At 42.8% G+C, this 16,527-nt stretch overlaps 1 protein-coding gene across 4 annotated transcripts in view; it reads left to right on the top strand.

Moving 5' to 3' along the window:
- GREB1L (GREB1 like retinoic acid receptor coactivator) overlaps positions 1 to 16,527 on the top strand; it is a 296,235-nt gene that overhangs the window by 215,938 nt on the left and 63,770 nt on the right. For 3 of the 4 annotated variants that reach the window (XM_001088999.4, XM_015121640.3, XM_015121638.3), the window contains 5 exons: positions 1,326 to 1,511; positions 5,073 to 5,399; positions 6,592 to 6,720; positions 7,645 to 7,779; positions 9,919 to 10,116. In XM_001088999.4, coding sequence (XP_001088999.4) covers positions 1,326 to 1,511; positions 5,073 to 5,399; positions 6,592 to 6,720; positions 7,645 to 7,779; positions 9,919 to 10,116 — 975 coding nt within the window. The remainder of the gene's footprint in view (positions 1 to 1,325; positions 1,512 to 5,072; positions 5,400 to 6,591; positions 6,721 to 7,644; positions 7,780 to 9,918; positions 10,117 to 16,527) is intronic. The other variant, XM_015121639.3, reaches the window with a different exon arrangement.

The raw sequence follows: 16,527 nt of genomic DNA, 5'->3' as shown, positions 1-16,527 counted from the left end.
ACATGTATTGTTTGTTTCTGTTTTTGTTTTTTGTTGTTTTTTGAGACAGAGTCTCGCTCTGTCACTCAGGCTGGAGTGCAGTGGCACAGTCTGCTCACTGCACGCTCTGCCTCCTGGGTTCAAGTGATTCTTCTGCCTCCTGAGTAGCTGAAATTACAAGCGTGCACCACCACGCTCAGCTTATTTTTGTATTTTTGGTAGAGACACGGTTTCATCATATTGGCCAGGCTGGTCTCAAACTCCTGATCTCAAGCAATCTGCCTGCCTTGGCCTCCCAAAGTGCTGGGGTTACAGGCGGGAGCCACACCGCGCTTGGCTGGTTTTTTTGTTTTTGAGATGGAGTCTCGCTCTGTCACTCAGGCTGGAGTGCAGTGGCGCGATCTCAGCTCACTGCAACCTCTGCCTCCTGGGTTCAAGCGATTCTCCTGCCTCAGCCTCCCATGTAGTTGCGTGCCACCGTGCCTGGCTAATTTTTGTGCTTTTAGTAGAAGCTGGGTTTCGCCTCTACTAAAGGCAAAAATGTTGGCCAGGCTGGTCTTGAACTCCTGAACTCAGGTGATCCTCCCGCCTCGGCCTCCCAAAGTGCTGGGATTACAGGCGTGAGCCACTGTGCCCAGCCGTATTGTCATTTGTTGTTTTCTGATTTCTTATCTGAAAATAAACTTGATCAGGGACTTTATCAGAAATATTTTATCATTGCAGTTTTACAGAGGATACAGACATGTTTTGCAAACTCATCAATCTTCCGGCAAAATATTAACATGTCCCTTCCATGAGAAACAAAGTTGTCCCTTAGTATCCCTGGGGGATTGATTCCAGGCCCCCTCCCATATCAAATTGAATATCCTCAAGTCCCTCATATAAAATGGCACAGTAATTGCATATAACCTATGCACATCCTCCCATATACATTAAACCACCTCTCCATTGCTTGTAATACTTATAACAGTGCCTACACATCATGTCATTCACGTGAATTCAGCATACTACTCAGCCCACACACAGCAAGTTCAAGTTTCACTTCTTGGAACTTTGTGGAATTTTTTCCCCCTGACTATTTCAGTCCACGGTTGATTGAACGTGGAACCCACAGATACAGAGGGCCAACTGTATTTTGTTTCCTGTTCATTTAATTTAATATAAGGATAGAATGTGGAGCATCCAAGTGAATTCCTTAGGATTGATATATTTGAGTGATTTGTTTGATAGCTATCTCAGAGGGCAGGGAATTTTGTTAAGCATCTTTCATCCTAGTTGAGCAAGCGTACCTGGTTGGACCATAAAAAGAAATGTTGAACTGCACTAACCTGCTTCTATTGGGACAGGCTATGGCACTTTACCCTATTTCTATGGAAATGTTGGTGACATTGTTGTGAGTCCTCTGCTGGTGAATTGCTACAAGATTCCACAGTTGGAAAACAAAGATTTGGAACAATTAGGGTTGACTGGCAGCCAATTTCTGAGCGTGGAAAACATGATTCTTCTGACGATACAGTATCTTGTGCGGCTGGGTAAGTCATTTTCCATAATCATTTGCTAGTGACTACTTTTGAGGTTTTTTTGTGATGTACTTTTTCTTTCTTTCTCACGTTTATCCTCCTATCTCTTATTTTTCTTCTTTCACTTCTAATATTCTTTCCCTTTATCCGCATTCTCTGTAACTTTTCCCTTTCCTCTCCTTCATTTCTTTTCTACTCCTTTCCTTTCCTCTTTGCTTCTTTGGGTCCTAGAGGAGATGAATTGCACCACCTAGTGTCCAGTCTCATGATGCTCCAGAGGTCTCCAAAGTAGTTAAGGTAGGCAAAACGTTAAAGGGTTGTACCTTGAGCACCCCTTCCCTGGGGAGCTTGGCTAGGCCTCCTTTCTGAAAGTGCACCTACCATCTGGAATGCAAACACAGCCATTGCCTTAAACAATTATTTTCCAGTTTTCCATTTAGCCTTCTTTTTTTTTTTTTTTTTTTTTTTTTTTTTTTTTTTTTTTTTTTTTTTTTTTTGTTGAGACGGAGGAGTCTCGCTCTGTCGCCGGGGCTGGAGTGCAGCAGTGGCCGGATCTCAGCTCACTGCAAGCTCCGCCTCCCGGGTTCCCGCCATTCTCCGGCCTCAGCCTCCCGAGTAGCTGGGACTACAGGCGCCGCCACCTCGCCCGGCTAATTTTTTTTTTGTATTTTTAGTAGAGACGGGGTTTCACCGTGTTAGCCAGGATGGTCTCGATCTCCTGACCTCGTGATCCGCCCGTCTCGGCCTCCCAAAGTGCTAGGATTACAGGCTTGAGCCACCGCGCCCGGCCCCATTTAGCCTTCTTATCTTGTTTATCCACTGGCCCTACACCCATTTTCTTTCTTCTCCAGCTACACCCCTTTGATGGAGTCCCATCATGCTTTCCATCATTGAGGTCATAACTGTGGACCTCCCTGGAAGGTCTCTAAGTTATAGTAAGGGGGATATGTAGGTCATGAACCCTTCACTTCCTCTATCTGATATATCCTCCTAAGCCCCAAAGTGGGTGTATGCAGGTACCCTGACAATACTAGAGTGGCTCAGCAGCATTTACATCGAAATGTCCTTTATTTTGCAAATGGCAGTAGGCCATCTAATTATACACTCACTCTAGGACTTCAAGCCACTGATTTACTTAGAAAAATATTTGAGATGTGGCCGGGTGCAGTGGCTCATGCCCATAATCCCAGCACTTTGGGAGGCCGAGGTGGGCGGATCACCTGAGGTGGGGAGTTCGAGACCAGCCTGACCAACATGGAGAAACCCCACCTCTACTGAAAATACAAAATTAGCCAGGTGTGGTGGTGCATGTCTGTAATCCCAGCTACTCGGGAGGCTGAGGCAGGAGAATTGCTTGAACCCGGGAGGCGGAGGTTGCAGTGAGCTGAGATCACGCCATTGCACTCCAGCCTGGGCAACAAGAGTGAAACTCCGTCTCAAAAAAAAAAAGAAAAAAATATATTTGAGATGTAAAATTAAACGTAAAAATATTTGTATGCACTCGTGAAATTTTTTAATTCTAGAAAATAAAAATACTTCAGTGTTAGGAGATAATAAAAACACTGGACTAAATAACTTTAAAAGAAAAAAAAAGCTTTATTAGGGCATATGCAGTCTTTGGTGCATTAACTAGCAATCTTGACTAGAACTCTTTGTGCCCTGAGAGGCTGACTTGACGTGGGCTCTGCTTTGACATGGCCTTTTGAAATTTACACGGCACCAATTTCCCATGAGAACTACTTTCATGATAAACCTAGGACTTGCTAATGATGCTTATTGAAAGGTAATACAATTATAAAACTCACCTGGGTCCACAGCTCATTTGATGACATAATTTTAATTGCTACATACTGAAATTAGATTGTAGACTGTGTTCTAAGATCCAAAGCCAACTTCTAAATGCACTCAGAATTAGTAAAACCAGGCTTCATAGAGTGATATTATAGCCAACCAAGCAAATCACTCTAGCACTCTTTTTCAGTTTTGTTTGTTTGTTTTGAGACCGAGTCTCACTCTGTTTCCCAGACTGGAGTGCAGTGGTGCGATCTTGACTCACTGCAACCACCACCTCCCATGTTCAAGCAATTCTCATGCCTCAGCCTCCCAAGTAGCTGGGACTACAGGCATGAGCCACCATGCCCTGCTAATTTTTGTATTTTTAGTAGAGACAGGGTTTCACCATGTTGGCCAGGCTGGTCTCAAACTCCTGACTCCTTCTCATGCAGAAGTCCGTCCAGTCCATCACCCCCTTGTTCTTCCATAAGGGGCTTTTAGCAGTGGGTTCTGGGGCTGTTGCTTGGTCTCAGATCACAGACACTGAGGTGTCTGAGCTGGTTTATGAGAGCCTGAGTTTCAAATCTTGGGTTCACACAGCAAAATAAATGATTGAATAGAGGGAGTGACTATATTCTCACTGCTTTCAATTTAAACTAAATGTTGAAATCTTAGTTCATTTGTGTCAGTTGGATACCAAACATTGACTTGCTTATTTTGTTCTAAAAACGTTGAGTTTCTAAAGAGAGTAAGAAACAAAATCCCCCTGATTCCAGGGGCCACAGGTCAGCAGTATAAGTTTAGCCCCAACTGGTTGGAGAAAAGGGCCAAATGGCATATTTAACAGTCCAGAATGCTGGGGAATAACTAGATCATGAAAGCGTTCTCTATCTGGGAAAAGTGTGAGGCTGCCTTCAATATAACTTGGGAGTGAAAAATAATTAAACTTCATTTCCTGATGCACAGTATTCTCAAATTTAGGCTTAGAGGCAATACATTAAAATGTTTTCAAAAATGCCTATGAATAAAATGAGAACTGAATGAAACTTAAAATTGGTTATATATACCAATAGGTTGGCTTTTTTCTTTTCTTTTCTTTTCTTTCTTTCTTTTTTTTTTTTTTTTTTTTTTTTTTTTTTTTTTTGAGACAGAGTCTCGCTCTGTCGCCCAGGCTGGAGTGCAGTGGCGCGAACTCGGCTCACTGCAATCTCCACCTCCAGGGTTCACGCCGTTCTCCTGCCTCAGCCTCCCGAGTAGCTGGGACTACAGGCGCCTGCCTCTGCGCCCAGCTAATTTTTTGTATTAGTAGAGGCGGGGTTTCACTGTATTAGCCAGGATGGTCTCGATCTCCTGACCTCATGATCCGCCCGCCTCAGCCTCCCAAGGAGCTGGGATTACAGGTGTGAGCCACTGTGCCCAGCCAGGCTTCTTTTTTCATTAGTCATTAACAATTTCCATAATGCTAAGCTTAATAGGTCAAGAAATATGCCACGTGCAAGGACCAGCTCCTAGGGCATACCGTGGAATTAATGGTTTCGCTTAGTACATCCTCTTTTAAAAATCAGGAATACGGAAAAACAGAAGCCTGGTTTTTCACAAAAATTGAGGCAGAAAGAAAAATAATTTCACAACAGGAAGTGATTAGTAGGACTCTACTTGTCACCACTCCAAGAAAAAGAGGTTATTTTCTAGTTGGAGTATGTATGATGGGATGAGAAGTACTGCAGGATAGCACATGGGTGTATGTCTCTCTTCTACCTATGATTCTTTAAATTCCAGCTGTAATTCTCTTCTATATAGGTCCTGATCAGGTACCTCTCAGGGAAGAATTTGAGCAAATTATGCTGAAAGCTATGCAAGAATTTACTCTGAGAGAAAGAGCCCTGCAGATAGGTGCTCAGTGTGTCCCTGTGTCACCAGGACAACTCCCCTGGCTTGCTAGATTAATTGCCAGCGTATCTCAAGACTTGGTTCATGTGATTGTGACCCAGAACTCTTTGGCGGAGGGCATTTCAGAGACCTTAAGGACTCTCAGTGAAATGAGACACTATCAAAGGCTACCAGATTATGTGGTGGCAATTTGTGCATCGAAAATCAGAGGAAATGAATTTTGTGTGGTAGTGTTAGGTGAGTAACTTTTTTGGTTTTTATTTGTTTAATCAATTCATTCGACCATTTGTCCATTTAAAAATGTGTGTTGTGTGTTTCGGGCATCCACATAGTCAACTCTGATTAATTGCTGGAGCTTGGGCTCATCTTCCTAATTTTAACTTTCCCTTTCCTTCTCAGATCAGGTTTTGTGTGGCCCTCAGTTTGGCTGGTGCCCCTGTCAGCTGGTTGTGGGAGCATTATTTCAAAGCTCTCCCTAGTAACAGATACCCCTGTCTCATGTAACTGCTGTCCTTTAAAGATTTTGGAAATGTTACTACTCTAGCATGTGATAAAGCCAGTGCCACAGGTGGCCTAAGCCAATTAATCGAATTTGCCAGAAAAGTAGCTCATATATCCCCCTTCTCACTGAAGAGTCTATTTAATATTGTAACATCGACTCTAAAGAAAAGATTCAGAAAGTTGGTACACTACAAAACTGGGGGGTGGAAGGGGATTTTTGTTTGTTTGTTTTGCACTGTGCAAATTTTCTGTCAGGCACCCTCCTGGGTAGCCATTTGGACTACATTTTGCTTCTCTCCTCTCTGTAGTGAATGGCTCTCACCACTTTTGAGCAAAGAAGCTAAGAAAGTCCCCTCACTTTGACAAAACCTGTCTGCCCATTTTTCTGTGCTACATGTATTTCCAGAAAGCTTCATCAGTGTGATACATTAATATTTTTTCATTTTTGTTAAAAGCATGTTTATATTTTTAAGGCAAATATTCACTATAACCATGCAAGCACAATTTTTATAAGGTTTTTCATACTCTTCCCTAGTCTGTTTTTCCCACATGTTCTCAGCCCCTGAACATCTGCCCAATTGGCCAGCCCTGGGGCAGCTGTGGTGTTACCCACAGCCCCTGGCTGGGGACAGGGACCTTCCTTAATCATTAAACACAAACATGTGCATATTTTCAGTTACAAACATAAGGTACATCATTTTTTTTTCCTTGATCATCTGTATTATAAACATTTCTGTTTCTGTCTAGAGTCAGAATTGATATTTCAAGTGCTGTATAATTGTCCACACCTTTTGGTGTGTCATAATTTTCTCAACCTAAGTCCCTATGGTGACATCCTTTGATTGTTTCCAGTTATTGCCATTATAAGTAATGTTCCAGCAACATTTGTTCTGTTGATGAGTTTTCTCTTCTCCCCTCCATCCTGCAGGTCAGCACCAGTCCCGAGCTCTGGCAGAGAGCATGCTCACCACAAGTGAGTTTTTGAAAGAAATTAGTTATGAGCTTATCACAGGAAAGGTCAGTTTCCTGGCATCACATTTCAAAACCACATCATTAGGTGAGTGGTTGTAAGATCTGGCAACACTGCCAGCCCCTAGTTGTGTGATTTTCTGAATTTAAATCTTAGCTTGTCAAGATGAGTGTGGAGCTCAAGCTGGCCAGCTGATCTTTCATTTGAAATGGTTTATCTTAAGTATTTTGTCACTGACACCACAGGAAGCAGTAAGGGAGTCTAGAGGAAGGCACATTGGTACCAGATTCAAAAGTCTCAGCTCAGCCACAACCTCACTGAGTGACCTTGGGAGAGTTTCTCTCTCCCTGGAACTCGGTTTGTTCATTTGTTCCTTCCTTCCCTTTCTTCCCTTTCTTTCCTTCCCTCCTCCCTCCCTCCCTCCTTTCCTTCCTTTCTTCCTTTTTTTTTTTTGACAGTGTCTCACTCTATTGCCCAGGCTGGAGTGCATGATCATAGCTCACTGCTTGACACCACCCCCCTTCATAGGCTCAAGCGATTCTCCCACCTCAGCCTCCCAAGCAGCTGGAACTACAGGCATGTACCACCATGCCTGGCTAATTTTTTAATTTTTTGTAGAGACTGGGTCTCCCTTTGTTGCCCAGACTGGACTCCAGCCCCTGGCCTCAAGTGATCCTCCTGTGCCTTCTAAAGTGCTGGGATTACAGGCATGAGCCACTGCGCCCAGCCTGGAACTCAGTTTTCTAATCCCATTCTGCCTGCTTTTGAGTATTAGGGAGGTCGAGATACAACATGTGAAAGCATGTAAATTATAAGCACTATATCAATGAGAGTAGTTCTTGCTATAGAGACACCAGTATACTATAAAGATGGCCAAGTGTAAATGCTGATATGCATTTCTGGCTGACCAACAAATCTACTGAGAACAGCCTGACTGCCCAACTCAGGCAGTTAATAAAACAAACATATCCTTCCTCGTAACCTTCTTATCTCTACTTTATTTTGTAATAGGCGATGACCTAGACAAGCTGCTGGAAAAAATGCAACAAAGAAGAGGAGACAGTGTGGTTACCCCTTTCAATGGAGACCTGAATGAATGTGTGTCACCCCAGGAGGCTGCTGCTATGATTCCCACACAAAACCTGGGTAATGTCATCTCAGACTGAAAGACGGAAGTCAGTCCTTAGGACAGACGTTGTAAAAACTAAGTCATTCTAAGGGTTTTGAGGATTCTTCAAGTCATAGACCACAACAGCCTTTTCCTGATTGTCTACATGATAAACCTGGTTCAAATTAAAAATGCTTTCCCATGTGGCCTGGATCAAAGGCCTTGTTCCTAGTAAAAGTCTTCTGGAATGAAAATCCAAGTCAAAGACTTTATCTTAAGCACTCTCTCTTTTTTTTCTGAAAGATTCCAGGACATTGGCCCATTTTCCTCCACCAGCTGTGCCCAGAGGACTTCAAGAAACTGTCTGAAAGAGTCACACTACAGGCAGTGCAGGGCCCCTAGCTCCTGCTCCTTCACTTACTCTCTGACTTGTAAAACACACATTGTCTCAGGGATAGTGAGGGTTTCTTGGCAGATAGAACAGCGCTACCAACATGTCATCTGCCCTACAACAAGCTTCAGGGGCTCAGAGCAGGAGTGTCAGGGATGAGGAGTCTGATCGTTAGACTGGATTCGTTTGGGTTCAGAGTCCTTCCCCAGTTCACTGATTGACAGGGATGACATAGGACAGAACAGAAAAAAGAACAGGAGAAAGGATAGATAGGAGACAGACCCTTATAAGCTGCTGCTGACAGCCACTTGGCCCCCACTTGATAGGAATGTATCATTTATATATTAGGATTGTCTCAGGCAATAAAAGTAGCATGGTTTGGCAGTCAGCTCTGTTGTAAAAACAAATGCAAATACAGGCAATAAAATGTTTTGACTTCTCAATGGTATTTGGTAATAAAGTGATCATCCAGATGGTCTAAAATGTGTTTATGTTAACTGTTTTGAATTATTAACACATTTAGAATTTAAACATTCTCAGAGGACTTACAGATTCCCAAGTACATTCTTGGTTCCCTGTTTAAAAAATCTTGTTTAAAGATGTTTTCGAAATGACAGCCTAGCTGTATTAAAAGACATATTTTGGTTAGTAGTCTGTGGTACAAAGACTGTTTGGGCTTCTATTTAAAGTTGCATGTTTGGGCTTTTCCATTGGGTTCTCTCAACCACTAGGGAGACCGTCCGTATAAATCTCCACTTGCTGTCAGTGTCCATGGTAACTGGGCTATGTTGACAGGCTGTCTTTGCCTCGGCTGCATTTGATTTTAGAAAACATTAATTAGCACAGGTTAATTAGGCCCTGTTGCAGTTAAACTGCCACATGTGTTCCTGATAATAACCAGCGCTTTAAAGAAGCATTGGATGTTGCCTGCTTGCGCGTTTAGCTGACTAAACTTGTTTCATTGTGTGCGTGGATGTGCATGCATGTATAAGAAAGATTGATTGCTTGATTATACTTGCAATAAAAAGCTACTGACCTGCTTAGAGTATCTGGGAAATGTTTTTGTAATACGTCACCTGCTGAGTGGCCAGCTGGCTATGTCATGAGTCAGGTGTCTTCAGATAGTCCAGGCATCAGCACTGGAGCTGGCCACAACCACCTAGACCTGCCAGGTCACAGCACTGGCAAAGTGAGTTGAGTGGGAAGAAAGGTGAAGGTCGTGTCTCCATGACCCACGTTATGTAGTCCCTGGGAAGGGAATTTCTGACCATGTTGCAACTGACTTGCTGAAGAGGAAATGTTTACTGTAATGCCATCCAGAAAAGCTCAGGGGGACTCGGCATTATGTTCATTATGGCACCTCCTCTTTCCTTGGACTGGGTCGGGTCTGGGACACTGGCCTGTGCTGATATTTCTAAAGAAAACCGGAAATGTTCCCCTTTTCAGAGATGAGTGCTGGCTCCAGCTGCGAGAGTGTAGTCTGTCTCCTCCACTTCTGGGTTGGGATAAGGGTATTGAATTAGGCATTTGTGAGATAATCAATCAATTTTAAAATAATACATTTGCAAAACTGCCACATCCACTCCTGAGCACATCCTCTCATCCGCGTTTCAGGAAAAATAGGCAAATCTATTAAAACTCAATAGAGAGTGCAAATAGCAGGTGAGAATTCTTAGTGAGAGTGTATTACATTACTGTCTGTGTGGTATGTGTCCTCATAGAGATTCACAGTGGCCATTATGGAAGTAAATTAACCTTGTTCTTATGACTTCTTTTTAAATTTTAGATTTAGATAACGAAACCTTCCAAATTTATCAACCGCAGCTAACAGTTGCCAGAAAACTCTTATCCCAGGTGTGCGCTATAGCGGACAGTGGCAGCCAGAGCCTGGACCTCGGTCACTTCAGCAAAGTCGACTTCATCATCATTGTCCCCAGATCGGAGGTGTTGGTTCAGCAAACTCTTCAACGGATTCGACAATCAGGTAAGAGTGAACTTTCAAAGAGGAGCCCACCTAGATCCAGCTTCAGATCCCGTTGCCTCTTTTGCTTAATCCAAACTTTTATAGGATGCTTAAAACCTTCTTCAGTAATAAAAATCATAAAAGCACTTTGTTATTTTGGGTTTATCTGAAGTTTTCCCTCAAAGTACTCTGTCCTTTTTCCCTCAAGGTCAAGGGTAAATGGCTGTGCATGTTTGCCAGATATCGTTAAGTTCATGATGTAATCTGTGGGACTAGAATCTGGTCATTTATTGATGAAGAGAAATTTTCTCAAGGCAAGGATGGCCCTGCATGAGTTGATGGCGTCTGTGCCACCTGAGCTCCTCCCACATGCAGGCCTCATTTGCATAGGTGGATTCTTGGCCATTTAGCACGTCACCAGCACATCTGCAACCTGGAAACGGGAACACCATCCCCCATGTCATCTATGACATTCTTTAAGAAAAAAAGGTTAGCGTTACTCCTAATAACTTTAAGTATAAAGAAAAAAATATTTTTCCCAGAAAAGGTAGAGAGCAAAAATTTTACAAGTCTTAAAAAAAAAATGTTACAACTCTGTGGTAAATAATAACCCTTTTCAAAAATAAAATTTGATTAGAATTACAAGAAGTTATAAGGAATTTAGAAACTTGGGACAGCTGTAAAATGCTTGCCTTTGTAAACTAGGTTTGAAAAGGAAATTATAAATGTCAAGTTGCTTCTGATTACCTTAGCTGAGGAACACACACACACACACACACACACACACACACACCCCCCTCACAAGCAGATTTTAGATCTGGAAGATGACTGTTTTTGCCAGAGTAAAGAATTTTACTTTCGGCCGGGGGCAGTGGCTCACGCCTGTTATCCCAGCACTTTGGGAGGCTGAGTTGGGTGGATCATTTGAGGTCAGGAGTTCAAGACCAGCCTGGCCAACATGGTGAAACCCCATCTCTACTAAAACTACAAAAATTAGCCAGGTGGTAGTGGCACATGCCTGTTATCCCAGCTACTTGGGAGGCTGAGGCAGGAGACTCACTTGAACCCAGGAGGCGGAGGTTGTGGTGAACCGAGACACTGCAATCCAGTCTGAGTGACAGAGTGAGACCCTGTCCCCCCTGCCAAAAAAAAAATGATTTTACTTTCAATATATTTAAAAACAGATAGGAAGCAGAAAAATCCAGAAGCGCTTAAAATGTGGTTTATATGTTCATACCTGTCATTCTGTGCCTCTCAAATTTTATCCTACATACAGATCATGCGGGGATGTTGCTAAAATGCAGATTCCACTTCAGTGGGTCTGGGTTGTGCTCCGGATTCTGCATTTGTTTTTTTTTTCCTTTTTTTTTTTTTTTTTCTTTTGAGACATAGTCTCACTCTGTTGCCCAGGCAGGACTGCAGTGGTACGATCCTGGCTCACTGCAACCTCCACCCTCTGGGTTCAGGCAATTCTCCTGCCTCAGCCTCTTCTGAGTAGCTGGGATTACAGGTGTGTGCCACCGCTCCCAGTTTTTGTATTTTTAGTAGAGACAGGGTTTCACTATATTGGCCAGGCTGGTCTCGAACTCTTGACCTCAAGTGACACACCAGCCTCAGCCTCCCAAAGTGCTGGGATTCCAGGCGGGAGCCACCACACCCAGCCTGGATTCTGCGTTTCGAACAAGCTTCTAGGGATGCCAGTGTCAGAAGGCCACACTTTGAGTAGCATGGCTCGATAAGAAATCTTGCTTGATTGTACTTTTAAAAATAACTAAAAGAGTATTGTAATTGGATTGTTTGTAACACAAAGGATAAATGCTTCAGGGGATGGATACCCCATTTACCCTGATGTGATTATTACACATTCCATGCGTGTATCAAATTTTCTCATATACTCCATGAATATATACTCCTATTGTGTACTCACAAAATTTAAAATTAAAAGTTTTGAAAGAAGGCCTCATGTTCCAGAGGTCAAATGAGCTGACTGACAGTACATTTTTCCCTGTTTCTATCTCTTTAACCCCTCTTGGTGGCTGTGACTGACATGTGAAGTTTTGTCCATGTCCTCTGGAGGCCCAAGTGCCTGGTTGACAGTGCCGTCTTCTTTTTGGACTCTCAGTTTTGGAATGACAAGTTACAAAATGACTTATTGGAAATATCGACCTGTAGGTGATGAGCTGGAAAAGGTCAAATGCCTTCTCTCACAGCTCTCCCAAAAACCACAGTGAGTTTTATCTCTCAGCTACTGGCTTGTTTCTGCATTTATTTTTTGGTCACACCAAGCAGTAGCCAGATTTTTTGTTATTTTTTTTCTTTCATAACATGGAGGAAGGGACTTGTCTTTTAGGTAGTTTACTTGTACCAGTTGCCATCTGTGGCCTCCCTGTTTGTGATCTGATATCCCAAATTGTGCTTGAGCAAACACATCATGGCAGCTGTTTGAAGTGACGAAATCATCTAGCAGAGCCTTTTCCTGAAATAACCTTTCAGTGACCTGCACTTTCACCTTTCCTAATAAATGCAAGCTCCTAAATAAAGCCTTGCATTTTTGACAGATGAAGAAATTGTACAGGTTCTTTGCTTTCTCTTCTCAATGCCCTCAGATTTTTCTAAAGTGAGTATTTTAAGATTGTCACCTCTCAAAAAGGTACCAGAATTTGACCAATTATTTGACCAAAGAATTTGACCAAAGAAGTATTTGTTTTGATATTTAAATACCTTCATATTCTTGGAACACATACAAATTGATAGAAGAGAAAGGACTAGAAGCATGTTAAAATGTATGGAGGAGAAATTGTTCCAGGTAGAATAAGTAGCAGGAGATTATCCATAAAATAACTCTTTAAAATCATAGGTATTAAAACAAAGTTTTTGAGAAATCATCTGACTTAGTTTCCTCATATGTCGTCATGTGAATTGAGAAGAGCCTAGTTTGCCTGAGGCCACAGAAGGTAGTACCTTAAGAGCAAGGACAGTTTGTTTTTGTTTTTTGTTTTTAGTTTTTTGTTTTGTTTTTTCTTTATTTGAGACCAAGTTTCACTCTTGTTGCCCAGGCTGGAGTGCAATGGTGCCATCTTGGCTCACCGCAACCTCCACCTCCCAGGTTCAAGCGATTCTCCTGCCTCACCCTCCCGAGTAGCCTGGATTACAGGCATGCGCCACCATGCCCGGCTAATTTTTTTGTATTTTTAGTAGAGATGGGGTTTCTCCATGTTGGTCAGGCTGGTCTCTAACTTCCAACCTCAGGTGATCCGCCCGCCTCGGCCTCCCAAAGTGCTGGGATTACAGGTGTGAGCCACCGCGCCCGGCCCAAGGACAGTTTTTTTATTGTTGCAGGCCTAGTGCCTCATTTCATGCCTCTCTTGGGCCTGGCACCAGCAGGTGCTCAATTGATGTTTGAATGGAGGGCTAGAAGGTGAAAGAGATGGGCAGAAGGAGAAACAGTGTCCAAGGTCTCTGTGTCCTGGTTGCATTTGCCTCCTTTACTAAAGAAAGCGTTCCAGCAGAGCCTGCCAGGAAAAGCACCCAGGCAGGGAAGAGCTGCCAGAGTATGCAGAAAGGGCACATCCTTGGCAGTGCCTGCATGGCTGAAAGTAAAAGGATGAAAATAGAAACCATCACGTTGTTGCAGACCCAGCACTAAAGTGAAGCATTTGAAACCTCAGCTCACATTCAGATGAAGAAATGAAGGAAAGAGGGGAGGGAGTAGGAAAAAGGAAAACAAAACAAAATATCATAGAATTTGAAGGTTTAAAAAAAAAATGAAGTGGGTTTAACATCTTTTAAGTTTGCCTAATGTTGGCTTGTAACTGCTGGAGTGATCTGTGGAGAAGGAGCATTTTTATACTATAGGAAATCCTTTTGTTTTAGTGTTATTTTTTTAGAACTCTGAAGTTGTAGCGTGATTCTTCTAATTCAGAGGACCCCATATTCTGTGAATGAGAATACTTAGTGTACTGGTGCCATCCAAATGCAAGCCCATTTCAGTTCAAGGTGGGAGGGAGAAGTACAGGAAGTGACTGCCCGTTTTTCACCTCCCTGCTTATAAAATGGTGTTGGTGAGAGCCCCAGCAAATGGGAACGGGTCTGGAGGTATCCAGGCAAGGAAGTGTTATCCTGTCAGGGGAATGACACAAATCTGACACTTTAACACATGCATGATTATACAAAAGCTAGAGAGACGTATTTGTCTGCTGATATATAGATTACTCTATTCAAATGGACATAAGGCAGTTTTAAGGAAGCAGTAGACATTGCAGGGGAAGTGAAGAGAGAGAGGAAGGCATTCCCACTTTCTTTCCTTTTCCTTTTCCTTTCTTTCTTTCTTTCCTTTTTTTTTTTTTTTTTGAGATGGAGTTTCGCTCTTGTTGCCCGGGGCAGTGGCACAATCTCAGCTCACTGCAACCTCTGCCTTTCCGGTTCAAGTGATTCTCCTGCCTCAGCCTTCCAAGTAACTAGGATTACAGACGCCCGCCACCACACCCAACTAATTTTTGTACTTTTAGTAGAGGCAGGGTTTCACTGTGTTGGCCAGTCTGGTCTTGAACTCCTGACCTCAAGGGGATCCACCCACTTCGGCCTCCCAAAGTGCTGGGATTACAGGAGTGAGCCACTGTGCGTGGCCGGCATTCTCAGTTTCTAAAAACATATTTTATTGTGGCAGAACTTTCTTCTGTAAGATATCAATTAAAATAAGAAAATACATTTTCTTATTTTTTTAATAACAAAAAAAATTTTAATAAAAAAATAAAGACATATTTTTTTGGTCTCACCAACCTTATACTCCCTTGTTGGTCACTTAAAATTTCAACAGAAAAAAAGATAGTATTTTTTGTTCAGTGACTAAGACACAGGGAACAGGTGCCCGGGAAGAATGTACTGGGAAACTACTCTGTCCTGAGGTAGAGAAAACACAAGAGATTGCTCTTTGCAAGCATAACCCAGAACATGCATTGCTATCCGAGGGATGGCCCAGCCAGTACCCAACTCTCAGTACCTTCCGTTCTCACCCTCAGGCACATTTGCCCCCTGCTTCACCATAGCCACAGCCACTGCCCCCTCGTCATACCCTGGACTCTGCCTAATCCTGGAATCACCCATTCAGATGTTCCCAATTTCAGGCCACACTCTCCTTTGTGGCATATTCAGCATCTTCTCACTGTGTGGGAAAGAATCGACCTTTCCAGTTGATGCCATGCTTAATTCTTGTTTTTTTTTTTTTTTTTTTTTTTTTTTGCTGTTTGTTTTTTATTTTCAGACCGAGTTTTGCTCTTGTGGCCTAGGCTGGAGTACAATGGCGCAATCTTGGCTTACGGCAAAGTCCACCTCCCAGGTTCAAGCAATTCTCCTGCCTACGCCTCCCAAGTAGCTGGGATTACAGGCATGCACCACCAAGCCTGACTAATTTTTTTGTATGTTTAGTATAGACATGGTTTCACCATGTTGGTCAGGCTGGTCTCGAACTCCTGACCTCAGGTGACCCACCCACCTTGGCCTCCCAAAGTGCTGGGATTACAGGTGTGAGCCACTGTGCCTGGCCTAATGAAAAAGTTTATCTATGGGATGGAAGAGATAGGTATGGAATGACTATAATTTTGACTTTTGAGCCTTGAAAATGATTTATATATTCAAAAATAAAATAATGGGGAAAGGCAAACTTAAAATTTAATACAAACAAATGAAGGAACCTAACTGCATATCACATTGACAACATTAACCACACAGCAAAAAGAATTAATTCAAGTAATTTTTTAACAGTTTTCTTACTGTACGTTGTTAATGTGACATATCCTATGGGGGAAAAGATTGGAAAGAAATCTTAAATTTTAATTAGAGTGTTTGTTATTGGGAGTATTACTGATACATTTAAAACTATTTTGTGTATGTCATAGGAGAGAGCAGACAGGTAAATAGTTTAATGTTTTTTTTTTTATGAGATGAAGTCTCACTCTGTGGCCCGGGCTGGAGTGCAGTGGCACGATCTTGGCTCACTGCAAGCTCCGCCTTCCGGGTTCACGCCATTCTCCTGCCTCAGCCTTCTGAGTAGCTGGGTCTACAGGCGCCCGCCACCGCGCCCAGCTAATTGTTTTGTATTTTTAGTAGAGATGGGGTTTCACCATGTTAGCCAGGATGGTCTCGATCTCCTGACCTCGTGATCCACCCACCTCGGCCTCCCAAAGTGCTGGGATTATAGGCATGAGCCACCGCGCCTGGCAGTGCTTTCAGTTTAATGTTGAAAACCAGGGTTCTCAAATGAAAGACAGAAACTTCAAATGTGAAATGGGAAAATAAGAAATATTCATTTTAGGTTTAAATTGGTGATAAAAGGGTGAAGTCATAATTTGAAAAAAGAAAAATGCTTCTGTCCACTGAAAGACAGGGTCTCACTCTGTTGCCCAGGTTGGAGTGCAGTGGCGTGATCATGCCTCA

Source organism: Macaca mulatta, chromosome 18, assembly GCF_049350105.2.
Source record: "Macaca mulatta isolate MMU2019108-1 chromosome 18, T2T-MMU8v2.0, whole genome shotgun sequence".
NCBI classification, from domain to species: domain Eukaryota; kingdom Metazoa; phylum Chordata; class Mammalia; order Primates; family Cercopithecidae; genus Macaca; species Macaca mulatta.
Note: the sequence above shows the minus strand (reverse complement) of the source record. Positions and strands in the feature narration are given on the sequence as shown.